Source organism: Aptenodytes patagonicus, chromosome 15, assembly GCF_965638725.1.
Source record: "Aptenodytes patagonicus chromosome 15, bAptPat1.pri.cur, whole genome shotgun sequence".
In the NCBI taxonomy this organism is placed as follows: domain Eukaryota; kingdom Metazoa; phylum Chordata; class Aves; order Sphenisciformes; family Spheniscidae; genus Aptenodytes; species Aptenodytes patagonicus.
In genome coordinates, this window is record NC_134963.1 from 12,484,785 (window position 1) to 12,501,244 (window position 16,460).

Here is a 16,460-nt window from a genome sequence, read left to right on the forward strand (position 1 = left end):
TCTTCTGAGAAGGAAGCTTTGATTGTACCTCATGTAACAGAAAGGAAGGGAAAGCGCAACGAAGTGAAGCAGACAGTGGCCAAGGTCAAAAGGAACTCTGTGGGAAAGCCAGAAATAGCACCTTGTGCTGCAGGCCTGTGCCTTGGTTACAAACCCATCAGTTGGCCCAGGCCACCTTTGTTGTTGAACAGGACCAAGTATTCAGCTGCTTGTTTTTCACTGGTGTAAAATAGAAACATTGCTGATGACTCCAGATGCTTGTGTACCGTCACTGGCATTGCAGTATCTGAATACCTCTGCCTGTTTGGAAACAGAAGTGTCTATTGTAACCCATTTGAAATGTCTGCAGAGAGGCTTTATCACGGTGGCTGGATGCCTGCAATACAATGACACTAAAGCATTTTCGGGCTGTTTACCTTGTTTTTCTATAAGCAGGCATAACTCTTGTAATATGTGGAGTCAAAGGAAAGCAATCGATTAGCAGAGGCGAGAATGTAAACCTTTAATGTGGAGGTGCACAGCTTCTGTGGTAGTATGTACCCCCACACACGTGGTGTCTCTTTATAGAGCTAAGGAAACCCAAAGGGAGAATCAGGGCAGGAGAATTTAGTCCTTCGTGGGTAGTCCTCGAGGGGAGAGAGCAATTCTAGGTCCCCGAAGACAAACGCTTTCCCTGCCACAGTCAGTGGTTCAAACCTAGTTCCATGTCGGGAGTCTCCTCTTCTGACCCAAGAATTTCCTGTGGCTGTAGGTAGGGGACAGGCCCGGGGATGCGGAGCTGCACTTCGGGAACGTTTCCCCGTGTTTCTCCTAAGCCAAACGGCCCCCGCGGTACCGAGCACCCATCGCTGCGCCCGGTCCCGGGGCTCCGGGGCGGGGGACCCTCTGCGGACGCGGGAGAGCAGCGGCAGGTTCCCGGCTGCCCCGAGTCCTGCCCCGCGGCGGCCGCCCCTTCCACTCCCGCGGCTCCCCGACGGGGCCGGGAGCCGCCCGGGGGCGGGCGGCGGCGGCGGCAGCGTTAGGACCCGGCGGCGGCTGCGGGCGCGGGGAGGGGGGGGGAGAAGCGCAGCCCGGCGGTTGTTTACCGCGGAGGGGAAAGCCGGGGCAGGTCTCGCCGCGGCGCCGAGCCGAGCCGAGCCGAGCTGCGCGGCCGGGCTGGCGGCGGCTCCTCGCCCTCCGCGCCGAGGATGCAGCGCGGGGCCCCGCGGCGGGCGGCGGCGCTGGGCGCCGTGCTGCTGGGCTCGCTGCTGCTGGCGGCCGCCCGGGGCGCCGAGGGTGAGTGCCGGCCCGCCCCGGGGGGCCCGGCCCGGCTTGGCTTTGTCGTGGGGGACAAAGGCCGGTCTCGGGGGGGGGAGACCCCCTGGGGAGGGCGGGGGGGACCGGCCCCGCATCCGCGGGGGGCGTGCTGGGAAGCGGCCCGGGGCGGCGGGGGCTGCCCGGCCCTCCCGCATGGCCTGGCCTCGTCTCTCCGCAGAGTGCCTCCGCGGCAACGGCGCGTCCTACCGCGGAAGCCGGCGAGTGGCCTCCGGCGGCGCCCCGTGCCTCAACTGGCTGGCGGTGCGGAGCGGCTCCGGCGCCGCGCTCCCGGCAGGTGGGTCCGGGGGTCGGGGGGGGAGCGGGGGGCCGGGGGAGGCGGCGGTGGGGGATATCGGGGGAGCGGGGTGCTGGGGGCGCCGGGGCCGCGGCGGTCCCCGCGCTGACGGTCCGGTACCATCCAGCAGTCGCCGAGGACCACAACAGCTGCAGAAACCCGGACGGCGACGCCGCGCCCTGGTGCTACATCCGAGGCGCCGCCGGGGTCCCCGAGCGGAGACCCTGCGACATCGCCCACTGCTCAGGTAGGAGCTGGCCCAGCCGGCCCCCCTTCTTCTCCTGCCCTCCCCGGGGCATTGCCCCCCCCCGGACTGCCTCCTGCTGCTGGGGGCTGGGTTTGTCGCCAGGGCGGGGTTCCCCCTGCGCACAAACAACCCCGGGTTACGGCAGCACCTACTGCCCTCCCCCAGGAACGGAGTGTACCCGGGGCTCCCGTCCAGCCCTCGCCTGTGTGTGCACATCTGCCTCCCAGCTGTGCCTTGCTCCGCCCCTAGAGCTTTTCCATTAGTGCCAGAAAAGGCCTCTGCAAAGCCTTGCCCCCCCACTCATTTCATTAGTCATTATAGGGCTCTTTAGCTTGTTGAAAAAGGCTGAGTTCTGGGCATTTAGGAACTGCAGAAATGTTGGTAGACCATGACTGTGGGGCATGTTACTGCTGTCTAAACAAGTGTCCTGCTGCTAAATGAGTGCTAGGATGAATTTGGGTAGAGGTGGCGGGAAAGAACTTGGAGAAAATGAGAACTGAAGGGAGGACAGTAAGAAATGGGAAACCCCAAACACTGGATTCCTTCTGGATAGCCGGGATGGGAAACATTTTGTCAAAAGAACTGTAGCTGAAGCCTGTTTCAGGGAGAGAAGATGTCAGTATTGACTGACACCAAAGTAACCACTTGGTTTTTTTGAACTGTTTACTTATTTCTGAGCCCCTCAAGATTTACATACTCCACTGTCCCTTGGGATTGTTATCCTTGTATGTAAACACTTTGCCCTACATATATACCTTCCCCTTTTCTTCACTTTGCTCATTTTTTGCCTGCTTTTCACTAAAGATGAAGCAAAACAAATGCTCTGCTGCCAAGAACCTTGCTCAAAACAGTCCTGCAGCTTTGAGATCAGGAGAGTTCCCTGACCTTTCAGCCAATGCACCATTTGCATGTTTAAGGGGTTTGGCTATTTTTGTGTCTCAGAGTGGGCACCTTTTTATTGTAGTCGTGTCCTGCAGCTCCCCTTAGTTCAGTTTCTCTGGCTGACCCTACGTAAAGTCACTGTGCAGTGCAGGAGACCTTGATTTCCTGTCTCTAACTCCCCTTCTGTACTTCCATTTCACATTCCACTGAGGACTCAAAATGGCTGCAGATAGAAAATCCACAGAGTTATTGCCAGCTATGGGATGAGATGCAGGTGGAAAGAGTTTTCAGGTGCGGATGCATACTGTGCATAGCATTTCCAAAAAAGTAGGGGGGTTTTGTGTAGGACAGGTAATAGATACCTACTTTCCACTGTCATAGCTTTTACTGTGCTACAGCTTCCATTTTAACTGTGTCATGAAGGAAGGAGCTACCTTGAAAATCTTCCATGCTGTTGATAAAAAATCCACAGGGCTGGGAAGGAGTCTGTGCTGTGAGCATCCATCCTTACACATCTTTGTTTGGGCTCTGGCTGAAGAAGAACTTGCTGTACTTACACTAGTCAGCGGCTGTGCTGCCTGACGTGTTGCTCTGACTTAGCCTGTCCATCATGCTCAAGGAGTTTGCCACATGGCTGCAACAAGGGGCTGGGTAAGAAGAATGTCCCCAGGTTGTTTTCACACCAGCTGGAGTCTCCTTCTGTCAAACCTTCCTGTATCAGGAAGATTGAGGCAGAAGAGAGATAAATAGGCTCCTGGGAGATTTGGGATGGAGATTCTCATCATCTTGTTCATGTCTGTTCAGCATGATTGAAGCTGCAGCCTGTATATCGATCTGTACACTAAATGAAGTCATTGTGCATCCCCTGGACTCATGCCCTGAACCTGGGTTTCGTTCTACTGTCTGACTTCTCTCTCATCTGTGGTGGTGCCTTGCACTCTTAAAATAGGTACATGTCAAAGGAAAGTGGGGGGAGGAGTACATTTCTTGTCTGCCTTGGTAGGATTCTGGCAACAACTTAAGAGGGAACAAGTGTTTTTCAGTGTACTTTGAAGGCGGTTCAGTGATACCAGTCTAGATCTGTCCCACTCACAAGACACGTGTTGTTTTGAAGTACTCATCATTGCTTCGTATTTTTTATGTCTTTTCCTCTCAATAGATGCTACAGCTGCCACAGCCCCAGTCCCTACAGCAGAAGTTGGTACTTCTCAGGAGGTCAACCAGGTGTTTGAACCGGCTGATACCTTGCCCTCCCGGAGTGAGGCAGCCGCTGTGCAGCCTGTCATTGGGATCAGTCAGAGAGTGCAGATGAACTCCAAAGAAAAGAAGGACTTAGGGACACTAGGTACAAACCAAGGCTCATGTGATGGATCCATTCCTGTAATTCCGGCAGGATGGATTTGTTTTGAGGCTCTGAAAGCAATGCTATAGCTGGATCTACTGCCTCTAATTTTGCCTCTTTCCTTCCTCTCTTCACAGGCTATGTGCTAGGGCTGATCATGATGGTGATAATCATTGCCATCGGAGCCGGCATTGTCCTGGGATACATCTATAAGAGGTCAGTGGCTATTCTCCTTTGTCCAAAAGCTGGTGTTGGCATGAGGCAACATATATAGAGCAGGAATGTCTGAGCACCTGCAGACCCAACCAGATCCTAATGAAAAGGCAGATAGAAGCATATGTTTTGATACGGCTTTCGCTTGTCGCACTGAGGAAAGAACCATTTAAGAGTTAATCCCATTCTTCTCCGTTTCACTCATCAATGTGGTATTCTGTCCCATTCTGCCCTCTTTACTTTTTGTTTGTGTACACACACACTTCTGTGTGTGTGCGTGCATGTGTGCCTTGATGTGGCTTTCTCAGATGCATGCAGGGGAGCTGAATTTTACGTAAGAGCTGGAGAGAGCAGATCGCAGGTGCCCTCACAGGAAGTTTCTTTTGTGATCGGAAAGAGAACAATCCTTCTAGCAGGCCACCGCTTCTCCTGGTTTCTCTAGTCTAGCTAGCTTAGGAAGAAAAACAATTGGCAAATTCTCTGCCAGTTGTGCATTATATCGTATGAAGCTGAATATAAAGTAGCACTTTTTTTTGTTAAACAAAGTTCATTTTACCAAAGCTCCTGTATACTTTAAGGTCAGTTTTGATTCACGCTTAAGTTACGATTTGTTCAGCCACTTTACTGTGTTAGGCAGAAATGTTTCTGTAGCTCAGCAGCGTTTGAGGTTAGCGGCAATAGCAAGCAGCCTAGTTGTGAGAGACAGGGCAGAATTAACAAATAGCAGTGAATGTCGCTGCAGCAAGTGAAGGCCCAGGCTCCCTCCTCTGGGAGGGTTTGTTCTGTAGTTTGGCTGTTTGACAGCAGTCTGACACAACCAAGCAGAAGGAGCCCTTTCCCAAGCTGGGACATGTCCTTATGTAAGTGTTTATAATAAATGCCGACAGAAAAAAAAACAGAGGGAGGAGTGTTACATAAGGGGCAAAACAGAGCGCTGCTTGTCGAGGAATCTGATTTGAGGTGTCACTTCAGAGAATGCTGTCTCGTGTGCTGGCAGGAATGGCAGCCACTACTGCATGCTTGTAGGCAGCTTTGAAAAGCAGCCAAAATGCTTATGTGCTGTCAGGAAACCCCAGCAGCTCTGCCTGGTTGGGATCACAAGCCCCAGGAGGAGCGAGTGGTGCCTGTCCCACCTCACTCCGATCTTTGGCGGGAAGAAGCAATAGACCAATGTTGAGCTTTGTCCAAATGCAGCTTTGCTTCTTCAATCCCAGAGAGCTCATAGCAGGGCTGCAGTGCAGGTTTACTGCCTCTCTCTCTTCTTGCTTAGCTCTCAAAATTGCACGTGCAAGCTGGCAGGTTTGGGTAGATGTGGTGAGAAACCTTTAATGTGTTCAGTAGCTTTTGGTATACATAGCTTTTCTGGAGACAACATGCTATTAATGCCATCCATTTTTAAAGCAAGGCAGTTCTTCCTCAGTACAAATTACAGAGGTGTCTCCTCCCTTAGCAACAGGCTGAACAGTGAGGTAGGTTTGGGGAGCTGGCTGTGGTTAGCTGCAGCGGCAGAAGGCAGGGCCAGCTCTGAAGTAAGCTTTAATGCTTTCAGGAACGGCTTAATTTGCTACACAGGTTTGTTTGCTGCAACAAAAGGCAGAATCTGTCACCACCTCCAGTATTTGTTTCTATCAGATGAAGCATGTTATGGGAGCTCTTTTCCACAGCAGTGGGCTCAGCGCTGTCTCACTGCTCCTCTGGGCCTGCACCAGGCAGTGCTGTGGGACTATAAGGTACAAGGAAACATTTCTCAGCTCCATGGTTTGCCTGGCTTCACAGTCATCATTTAGCTGTAGCAATGTCAGTGAATAAGCCAGTTTATGAGGGAGGGACAGACTTCACTTGGCTGCTTGTTTTTTAAAGATGCTATATGGGGTCCTCTGCTTACAGTAGAGAATGCTTCTGGCCCTTTGTATGTAGCTGAAACATCTGTTTCTTAAAGAGCAGAGTCCCTTCTTTTCTACTATATCACCTTTACTGAGACTCTGCCTCCAAGCAGTGATACTCACCCCATGCGCATATATGTTTTGGTTTTTTTTTTAATCTAGAGGGAAAGACCTGAAGGAAAAGCATGAACAGAAAGTTTATGAGCGTGAAATGCAGCGCATCACACTGCCGCTCTCAGCGTTCACCAATCCTGCCTGCGAGCTTGTAGATGAGAACACAATTGTGGTGCACACCAACCAGACGCCTGTGGAGGACATGCACGATGGCAGTGGCCCGCTTATGGGGCAGGCGGGTACTCCTGGTGCCTGAGCAGCTTGGGCAGGAGCGATACAGGCTGAGCAAAGCCTCCAGCTTCCCACTGTGAGTGCGGGGGTTGCGTGTGTTCATTTCTATTTTGTTTTCTTTTTGATGAAAGCCAGATGAAGGTGATGCAGAGGGACAGAGCAACGGGCTATTCATCACGGTCTGTTTGAGGGACACCATTCAGTGCATGACCAGCTGGGGACTGGTGTGGTGGACCCTGCTGCTTCCTCCCACCTATCTCTATGGCATGCCAAGGAGCTGGGGGGGATGATGGGCCAGGCTCACAGCTGGCCGCAGATCCCATAGCCTGGAGTGTGGTCTTGGCTTCCTCTTTTTCTGTTCCTTTCCTATTTAACGGTGTGCACTGTTACTTAAGTTTCAGCCTGGAACCCCAGGAGGGAGCAGTACTGCAGGGACTGAGGGGAGCTTCAGTCAGACTTAGCTAGATAATTACACTCTGATTATAGTTCCTGCCTTTTTGCTTTAGTGGCTGAGAGCTGGAGGCACTGTCCAGAATCCTGCTACTGGATCAGGTTTTTTTCCAAGGAAGAGTTTATTTGAAGGATGCTTTTGGCCAGGAGCAGTATGTTTAGCCCCAGTGTCAATTTGGAAAAGCTCTTCTCAAGCTCTTGACAAATCCAGGTCTTCCAGGGCTGAGGCCACATCTCCATTCCCCTGTGGTGCTACATGCACAGCCACAGTTGTAGGCGTCCAGGTGGTCTGTGCCTCCTGCTCACTTAACAGAGCAGGAGACCAAAGGCCAGCAGTAGATAGTTGTGAAGAAAACAAACTGCCCTTCAGTTACCTACAGCAGGTTGAGCACTGAGGATAGATAACATCCTCTTCCCCATTCCCTTGGCTTTCTACAGAGCCAGCTCTGGACAGAGTGGCCAAGCCAGCTGTGGAGGTCACCCCAGCCATGATGCAGCAGCAGCTCTTGCTCTAAGGGCAGGACAAGGCAGCTGCTCTTGCAAGATCCCAAAGTTACAGCATGGCTCCTGGCCCAGCCTCCTTCACACACACTCAGCTTGTGCAGCAAGACTACTTGCTTACAGAGCCTGGCCCTATTGAGAGGTTTTGTAACAACTTTTATTAGCATTTCAGGGGGTTTGGAAGGGATGGTTGCTGCAGTGTCTCCCAAATGGCACCAAGGCAAGGCCAGTTCAGGGAAACATCCATCCCCGCCTCAGGGCATTCAAGCCATTCAAGTAAGTTTTCTAGCCATCTGCTTTATAGCTGTGGGCCTAACAGGGAGCAGCACTTGGCAGCAGGGGTTTTAGTGTTAATGTTTGATTCAGAAAAGGGAAACGTTTTATTTTTAAATGCCTTTGAATACCATTTCTTTGTAAAATGTTTTAAATACCTCATTATGAGAAGGTGCAGATTGTGGTACCTTGTATTAAAGCTTAAAAAAAAAAAGCTCTGTAGACTTGTGTGGACTGTGGCTCATCTGTACATTCCTCCTGCCAGAGCAGCATCCTTTTGCTTGTTGCAGACTTCAAGTTGAGGAGAAGGGAAGAGGCCACTTCAGTTTGCCAGGCCCAAAGGTAAATCCCTACAAGCAGTGCCTCCGCTCACCAGCACTGACAAGGGGCGTGGAGCTTGTCTCCTTGCTGCCAGCAGCTAGTCTTGGAGTGGGACACGGTTCCTGAAAAGCAGCTGTGGGTGTGTGAGCTGTGCTGACTAGCAGGCTGGCCTGTGGAAAGACGCTCTCAGTTGCAGCCCCTTCCTGCACTGACATGGGTCAGTTCTGCTTTGGTGCCGCTCAGCAGCAGCTCCATCCCTCAGGGCCTTGCATTGGAAAACATGATGGAGACAGAGCACAGCAGGTTACAGGAGGCACTGACAGCTAGCATTTTCATTCAGTTGTTGCCTTAAATGCCCCAACAAATGCCCCTTGAACTACATATTTCAGAATAAGAGGTTTCCAACAGGCCGTATTTCTATCCCTGGATCAGAAAAGGAAAATGGAGAGAGACTCCATGTTCTGCTGACGCCTGTCCACCCTTAAAAAAACCCCAACAACCACCAACCAACAAAACTTGACAACTTCTTCCCTTTCCATCACTCCAGGTAAATAGTACTATAAAGCACTTGCACTGCATCTCTGTAGTTCTGTAAATGTGGCAGAGCCCTTTGGCTCAAGAAAGGGAGTTCTAGATGATACCTGATCTGTGCGGTTTTGATGTTGCCATTTTGTGACAGCAATAGAAACCCGAGAAAGTTACAGCTTCCTGCTTTATATAACACAGAGACAACAAAATCTTGTTTTCATAGCATACATTTACTGCTTTTTAATTTAGTTAGAACATGGAGCTGTGCAAATCACAGTTCATAAACCCCACCCACACATCACCCAGGACTCTCCCCTTCAGGGGTCCCCTCACAAACCAGCCTGGGAGGGGGAAAGAAAGGGCAAAGCCTATTGACAATCCTGAATCCACTGGACCCAGTTTAGAGAGGCTCCTCCACTGACTCACAGCACAGGGAGTCCCCAGTGTTTCTAAAACACCACTACACAGACTAAAAACACCCCCCCACACACACACACCTTTTGTCAGGTGATGGCTGGTCCCATGTTACTTTACATAATACTTTAAACTCATGGGTAGGGGAGGAAATCAAAGTAACACCAAAGACTAACACCCATTCCCCACCATTCAATACCGAAGGGGGGGGGGGGGGGGTAGAAAGGAGCACACTAAAAATCCAGTTAAACCAAGATGTTTGTGAAACTTAAGAGCAGGACTTGAGCCAGTTTTTTGTTCAGTTCTGCCAACCACATGAGCTACTGCAGCAGTAGCTTTCTTCCTTCTCCCACCGAGGGAGGAAGAAGGGAAGTGCTGGAAGAAAATACACTCCCACCCACCTCCCAATGACTCCAAGCCCTTTTTTCTCCCCAAAAGCAGGGAATGACCCTGAGGAAAGTTTCTGCTTGGAGAATCAGCTCAGGTGCTGCAGCAGCAGCAGCAAGAAGGACCTTCAAAGGGAGCAACTTGCACAGCCTGCAGGAAAGGATGAGGTAATGGCAACTGAATTACTAGTTCTCCAGCTGCCACTCTTGGGAGGATGGGACATTCTCCAGCACTTTTCTGTTCATGACAAGTCCATCCTTTAAGTAACCTTGGGCATGTCCCCCTTTGCCACTGTCCATGCACAAAGACTGAGCCACTTCAGACCTTTGGCTTTCTGAAGAGCACCTTCTGTCACCTCATGTCCACAGGCCGAGAGCTCAAGCAGCTTCAGCACTCCAGGGATGTCCACAGCCAGTGCCTAGTGCAGTTCTAAACATTCAGGTTCAAATATTTTCACCTAGGTTAAGGTTCTTGGGCAGGCAAACTCACTGTGCAGGCTCAGGGTCAGAAGATGAGCTCAAGTGGCTCATTTGCTGCCTGCCTTGTTCACCATCAGGAGGGGCAAGCAGAGCTCAGTCTTAGTGTTTCTAGGCAGGCTTTTGGAGGTATTCAGAGACAGAGGAGGAAAAAACCCCACAAAACCAAACCAAAACAAAAATTTATACACGCTTCCCCACAGACAAGGTATTTCAGGAGAGCTGCCCAATTCCTGGGTCTTTTCACTCCCTCCCCTGATGCACATTGGAGGCCAAATCTCAGTGGGTTGTTCTGGAAGACACATGCACAAACATACACGCACATGCTGTCCTAGTGGGGCCTTTTGCCAGATGTCCAGCTTTCTGAGCAGGGTAGTCAGTGGGAGAAGCAGTTCCAGAAGTGCTGGTCCTTGCCCAGGAGAGTCTCCTATAGCAATTCCCTCCCTGGCAGCCAGGCCAGGGTGGCTTCACAGCTTGCAGCCAAGTTCTAAGGCACCACAGTAAAGAAGCCTCAAAAGGCCAGAGAAACATTTCTCAAGCCAGAAAAATAGTGTTGAGCAGCTTTCCTAGGTGCAGTTGGCAGGAAATGGTCCTTTTTGCTTCTGAAACATGCCAGAAATCCATAGCGAATCAGGATGTCCAAGAGGAGGGGTGTTGGGTGGGGAGAGAGAGGCAATACAGCAAATGCACAGCGTTGTGCCCCATTAATGCCCTGGAAGTGGCTGAAGTGCATCTCCCTCCCTGTCACTCATCTCAACCCCAATGGAAGTGGTGCAGGCAGCAGGACAAGTTGACTAGGCTGTGTTCTCAGGTAGCTTGTCACGGTTCAGTCCATACTGCACACTCACGTTGTGGTCCAGCTCCTCCAGCTCAGACGGGAGGGGGATGGCAAGTTCTCCCAGGTAGAGAGAGAGCGCTTCAAAGGAATCTTCCAGCTTGGAAAAAGGGGGCCTAGAAGCAGCATTGAGGAATGTGAGTGGGAAAGAGGAAGCAGAACAGCATCTGGAAAGGCTGAGCCAGTTGTCAATCCAGGCTACTGTCCCGTGCACAGAGGTGTGAGCAGGGACATGATCCCTCCCCATTCAGCTTCCGAGATTGCAAAGATCCCATCTGTCTGGGCTACCCGTTTTTACAGCTGATGACCAGGGAGGTCCAGCTCTTTTGGAACCCATTTGGCATCAACACTGTTCTGAAGCTACAAGTTTCACAAGTGAAATCGAATGAAGTATTCACATTTCAGAGCTGCTGCCAAGGTCTGCCCCTACTTTTTGTACATAAGAAACCCTGAACAATCACTCCTCCTTTACCCTCTCTGTCTCGGAAATTGTTTCAGAGACCTCTACCATATACAGCAGTCTCGCTCCCAAGCTGATGAGTCTTTAGTCTCCCCCTCGTGTGGAAGCCTTTGAGCATTCCCACAGAAGGTTGGAATGCAGCCCACTTCCACCCTCTGTGCAGAGCAATCCTTCCACCAAGGGGATACAGACACATCCTCCAGGCTTACGAAGAGGAGTCCTCCAGACCCCAAACCTACCTGCTCTCTGGTTCCAGTCTGCAGCAAATGGCAGCCAGAGGGAAAAAGGCTGGAGGGCAGTCAGCAGGAACAAACTTCTCCCAGAACAGCTTAACATTAAGGCCAAAATCCAGTGTGCGTGGGAGACAGTCTGGGTCAGCGTAAACCTGGCCTATGATCTAGGGAAAAGTGAGAGAAGTGGTTAAGTACAGCAACAGTTCCAGAGTGCTAACAAACAGGGAACTTCAGCATGGGGCAGAGGCTCCTTCAAAGTATTGGGGTGCAACGGAAAGAGCAGAAACACTCTCCCTCCTTTCCAATGGGGCTAGTTGCACAGGGGAGTAAGCAAGGTACTGCATACAGACAAACTTCACATGAAACTTTTTCAAGACCTGGAGATGTGGCCACTCTTGTGAAGGCCCAGACACCTTCTCTTTCTTCCCAGGGTTTCTCTGCTAGAAGATACAGGATGATGTGCACCTCCCAGAGAGCTCAACAGTGTTTCACTGCTGGATCAGCTACTGTGCTGTATGCTGCTGGGGATGAGGCAGCCCTCCCTGATCGCAGGTAATCAACACAACCTGCATCACCATCCCATCTCTCCCCTCTCACACAATCTTACCATACCACCAGCAAAGCTCCTCGGTCTACAGAGCCTGTCCTAAACGATGCTGTGAAGTCAACAGCACGACAAATTCTGAGTTGCTCTGTTACTGGCAGATTCAACCCCACCCACAGCCAGCGTGTAGGGGCAGAGAGAATAACAACCATAACCAATGCCCAGGAGGTTGCAGGCGAGAGCCTGCAGAGGAAAGGGCTGGGTGGAACAGAGAGAAGCCCTGCCCCAGCACTCAGAAGTCCCAGTGCTCACCACCTGCCCCGCTGAGGTGCACTCACCACCTCCAGCACTAGGGGACTCAAAGTGTAATAAGAAGGAAGGAATCCACAGCGGAGAGCTGTGGGGTGATTGGGACTCAGGCAAGGTCAATGTCAATACAAACTCTCACATGGGGAAGAGTATTAGGTTTAAAGCTTCATCGGGTATCACAAAAAGCATGTTACATATAACCGTCCAGGCTTTTCTATGCCAATAACTCAGCAGGACAACCATATCCTGTAACTAGACAGTGGAACGCCCATTATGTATTTTGGCAGGGTTATTTCCTTATCTGTTTGAGTGTGTAACTTCTTTTTTTAGCATCTTTATTTTGGTGACAAGGAAAATGTTCATATGCTACTACACCTTTATTTGTCTTTTTTCTAGATGAAATTGTTTTAATCCTGCATACAGATTTTTCAAGTTCCTAAATCTGTCACTCACAACCACAACATTCTCTGAGAGGAGGGCCCAGTGTAAACAGAGCTCCAGATGAGGCCACAAAGATTTATGCACAGGTATTTTCCTTGTCCCCTTCATCCAAACACTGAAGATGAAACTGTGCTGGTCTCCCCTGGTGTTCTTGTAACTGCTGTGTTATCCATACACATAACACCCCACCTTTCATCTGTATTTCCACTGTCTTACACACCTTTTAAACCAAAAATACTTTGCAGCTTTTGAGTGCTGCTCTTTGCAGACAGAAAAGCCTGATATAACAGTAAGACTGTGCATTGGCTCAGAGATAAACTAAGCCAACAGACCTCAGGGTGCAAGCTTCATTAATCAACCTGCAAAGAGGTTTCAGTTTCCCCTTCTTTGAAGTGAATTGCCATCCGCAGTGGAGGCCCTGAATTTGCTGAGATTATACAGCTGATTGTTCTTTTAATGAGGCAGTAGAAAAAGAAAAAAGCATCACAGTTTTAGGGAATATGTCTACTTTCAAATGGATACCAGGGCTCAGTCAGAACTTGATGGACATTTTTACAGCTTCTCTGAGTCCAGGAGGAACGTCTGGGTTTCTTTCAGTCCAGGAAGAAACTCTCTCTGGGACCAAAAAGTTACAAGACAGTTATCTTCCTTGAGGGAACAGGGGCAGGGTAAGCTTGTACTCCCAGCCTAATTCACTGTGCTGTTAGGTCACAGGCTGCACACTCGAACACAGAGAACTGGCTGATACAATGTGTGCAAGGAGATAGCAACGGGAAAGGTGAAGTCCATGTAATGTCCTGGTCTTACCTCACAGAGAACAATCCCAAATGAAAAGATGTCCACTGTCTCATCGTAGCTCTGTCCTGCAGGAAACATAAGACATTCAGCTCTGTGAGAGACAGTTCCCCATCCAGCTATTCCAGGAGCTGCCAGTCCAAAGCTTAACTAAGCCTATGCCCTGGAGGGCCCTAAAACAGGAGACAAAGCAAGGCTTAAATCCCCAAGATATGTATACCAACTGCATCTTCCTATACACTGCCATCACATATTTTAACCCCACTTCTTTCTCCTACTGGGGAATTACAGGACAACACAGGGAAGCCTTGGGTATCAGAGGTCTGAGCAAATGCTAAGGATAACTATGGAAGGCTTCTGCCCATTTCCATTGATTGCTGTTCTAGTGCGTCTCTACAGTGCACTGAGTCAGTGTTCAGCTTCCCCAGCAGCCAGCAAGTGCCCAGTCCCTGCTGCAGTGACTGCAGAGATAATAAATTACACACTAGTAGCACTTTGAATCTGGGAAAGCAGACTGGCTCAAGCATGCCATTCTCTGCTTACAGACACTCCCCTCCCAAGCCAATATCTGGTAAACAGCCTTGCTTTGAGAGGTGGTGTCAGACTACGCTCTTGCTGTTCTCTTGACAAATGCCAGGTCTGAGAGAGGCTCTGAGAAGCAGCCTCAGACTCCAGTAGGGCCTGTAAGCCTTGACAGTAGGAAAACAGAACACCACACAAGAAAGCAACATGGAGAAGAGTTGAGTTGGGGGAGAGGAGCCCAGTCCTCCATTCCCTGGTGGACTATGTGGACAATATTGATATCATAGCCAGCCAAACTGCCCAGCCTGGTCAGACCGACCTGCTCATTAGGAGGAAACTGCATCCATTGTATTTCTCCCTTACCTCACCTCCTGCACGGGCAGTTTTTCCCCTAAGGGATATAGTTCATCCTTAATGCAATTGAGGGCTGCATGCCAAAAACCAGATTTCCCTGCACTCGGACAACTTCCACCCCAATCCTGAGACTTCAGCAAACCTGGCAGCAGATGACTTCTCCCTGGATCTACGCAACAGCACATGTAAGCCTCATCCTGGAGTTTAATGATTCCCTGTCTCAAGGGGCAGTTCCAAAGCATGAGGCTATAACAGAAATTGATCTCAGGTTCAGTCTTATTTCAGGCCTCTTTCGTCTTCCCTGTTATCTGGGCCATAGCAAGTTAAGGCCTGTTGCCCTCCTGAAGAATCCTGCTGTCAAGCCAGAAACATTACCTCGGCTGGTACAAAGGTTTATCAGGTCAGGTACTGCAAGAGAAGTGCAGCTAGGGTACCTGTGTGTATAAATAAGCTTGCGTATTAGCAGGTCTAAAACCATAGGCTCTAATAGGTTTGATTGTTACTGGGGGCCAGAAGCTTTTGGTAATCCTATCATCCCTATACCTCGTCACAGGCTGTCTCCTCACCTGCACCCTGGTATCAGTATCTTACCATTTAGCATCTCTGGGGCCATCCAGTATGGGTTGCCAACCACCGTGTAGCGCTTCTTCCTGTCACTCTTGCGTAGGGTTCGTTTCTTGGCAGATGGCTTCTCTAAAGTGGGCTTTTTTCTTTCCTCCACAATCAGCCGAGACAGACCGAAGTCAGCCACCACCACCGTCTTATCCTACACAAGGGATTTAGTACAAGCCACTGATTCATCTCAGCTCCTCTCAGGAGCAAAGAGGCTGTAATTCCTGTTCACTATCAACTACACTATAAGAGCAACTAGCAAGGTTTCCTGCAGCCAGATGAGTGTAACAAGCTGTCTAGACAGGTGTAAGACACCCAATTCACAATCCCAACTCATCACTTCCTATTTATTGTCTTATTTCCTGTGTGGTTGCTAACACTAATCCCACCAATTTGTCTACACTTGTCAGGGCAAACGTGGACCTTTCCTTTCAGACCTTCCTATTCTACCTGGCCGGGAATTAACTTAGACTTTCATCCTAGGTCGTCTGAAGCCTACATGCTAATCTCATATTCCAGCCAAGTGAACGAGGGCAAGGCTTGAGGGAATGAAGCTACACAAAAATCTTGTGACCTAGCATTTAAAAAAGAGAGTGCACACACATCTGCACACACCCACGCACTTGTCTGAATCCTGAGTGCCAATAAAGTCATCAAGTGGTTAAAAGAACAGAAGCAGCTGTAGAGAACATTTCATAGTCGAGATAAGGAACAGAGCTGTACTAGCTCTCCTAACATGACTGTTAATAGGAGATGCTACCACAGGAAAGAGGGTAGGAGAACAGAATGAAGAAACAGTGAAAGCTAGATCAGTCTGGAAAATCCTATGTGAAGATGAAGCTCCCTTGTTTAGGGCACTAAAAGCCTCTCTGAAATCAGTTCCACCCTGACAAAAGAGGGAACATCATGTGGAGAAAACCAAGGGAGGAAAATGACAAGGAGGGGAGCAGCATGCTGTGGGGAACAGAGGTGTAGCTCACCAACTTGATTAGGCAATTGTGTGAATTCAGGTCTCTGTGAATGATGCACATGGAGTGCAAGTAAGCCTGGAAACAGAGGGAGAAAACTTGGTGTTAGGAGTTCCCAGGCGAGTACGTCTCTTCGCATTTACAGACCTCAACAACCAGCCGCTAGTAGTCAGGGAGCACGCACAACCCCTCACACACCACCCTGCTGAAGCAGCTAACCCCGACCCTGGACGTTTGCTCTGTAACAAAGGCACAGTCCGACTCACCATTCCAGAGGCAATTCCTTTGGCAAAGCTGACCTTCTGCTGCCAGGGAAACGGGTCCTGAAAGACAAGTCCTCAATGGTCAGGGACTGCCTTACCAGCCAGCTGGTGACAGCAATTCCTCCACGACAGGGACTCTTGCAGCAGTCACAGAAAGATGATACAGCCCCAGGAAGAATGTGCTTCCTGCCTCAGGCCACCCACAGCTAAGAAGAAGCTTTTCCACACAGCTCCAAAGGAGACTAACAACAAGCACCATAAGGCTGGTACA

General features: G+C 50.2%; 2 protein-coding genes across 4 annotated transcripts in view; one reads left to right on the plus strand and one right to left on the minus strand.

Annotated features, from left to right (window-relative positions):
* The first annotated feature begins 1,187 nt into the window (after positions 1-1,187).
* Positions 1,188-7,949, plus strand: PIK3IP1 (phosphoinositide-3-kinase interacting protein 1). 2 transcript variants are annotated; one of them, XM_076352860.1, is made up of 6 exons: positions 1,188-1,275; positions 1,475-1,591; positions 1,719-1,838; positions 3,880-4,065; positions 4,200-4,278; positions 6,321-7,949. In XM_076352860.1, exons 1-6 carry the CDS (start codon positions 1,188-1,190, stop codon positions 6,526-6,528), a joined length of 798 nt encoding a protein of 265 aa, XP_076208975.1. In that variant the 3' UTR covers positions 6,529-7,949. The 2 variants fall into 2 exon arrangements, with proteins under 2 accessions (XP_076208975.1, XP_076208976.1); XM_076352861.1 differs by having other exon boundaries at positions 1,722-1,838.
* An 838-nt stretch (positions 7,950-8,787) lies between these two features.
* The window catches only part of LIMK2 (LIM domain kinase 2), a 32,511-nt gene continuing 24,838 nt past the window's right edge, over positions 8,788-16,460 (minus strand). For both annotated transcript variants that reach the window (XM_076353172.1, XM_076353173.1), the window contains 6 exons: positions 16,193-16,249; positions 15,939-16,004; positions 14,938-15,112; positions 13,483-13,538; positions 11,388-11,545; positions 8,788-10,804 (listed from right to left, as the gene is read on the minus strand). In XM_076353172.1, the coding sequence (XP_076209287.1) occupies positions 10,648-10,804; positions 11,388-11,545; positions 13,483-13,538; positions 14,938-15,112; positions 15,939-16,004; positions 16,193-16,249 (669 nt within the window). In that variant the 3' untranslated portion in view covers positions 8,788-10,647. The remainder of the gene's footprint in view (positions 10,805-11,387; positions 11,546-13,482; positions 13,539-14,937; positions 15,113-15,938; positions 16,005-16,192; positions 16,250-16,460) is intronic.

What these genes read in the sequence shown, in the direction of transcription:
- PIK3IP1 (XM_076352860.1), top strand. Translation starts at nt 1,188, where the DNA reads ATGCAGCGCGGGGCCCCGCGGCGGGCGGCGGCGCTGGGCGCCGTGCTG. An exon ending in GGCCGCCCGGGGCGCCGAGG is followed by an intron (nt 1,276 to 1,474) that starts GTGAGTGCCGGC and finishes GTCTCTCCGCAG; the next exon opens with AGTGCCTCCGCGGCAACGGC. An exon ending in CGACATCGCCCACTGCTCAG is followed by an intron (nt 1,839 to 3,879) that starts GTAGGAGCTGGC and finishes TCCTCTCAATAG; the next exon opens with ATGCTACAGCTGCCACAGCC.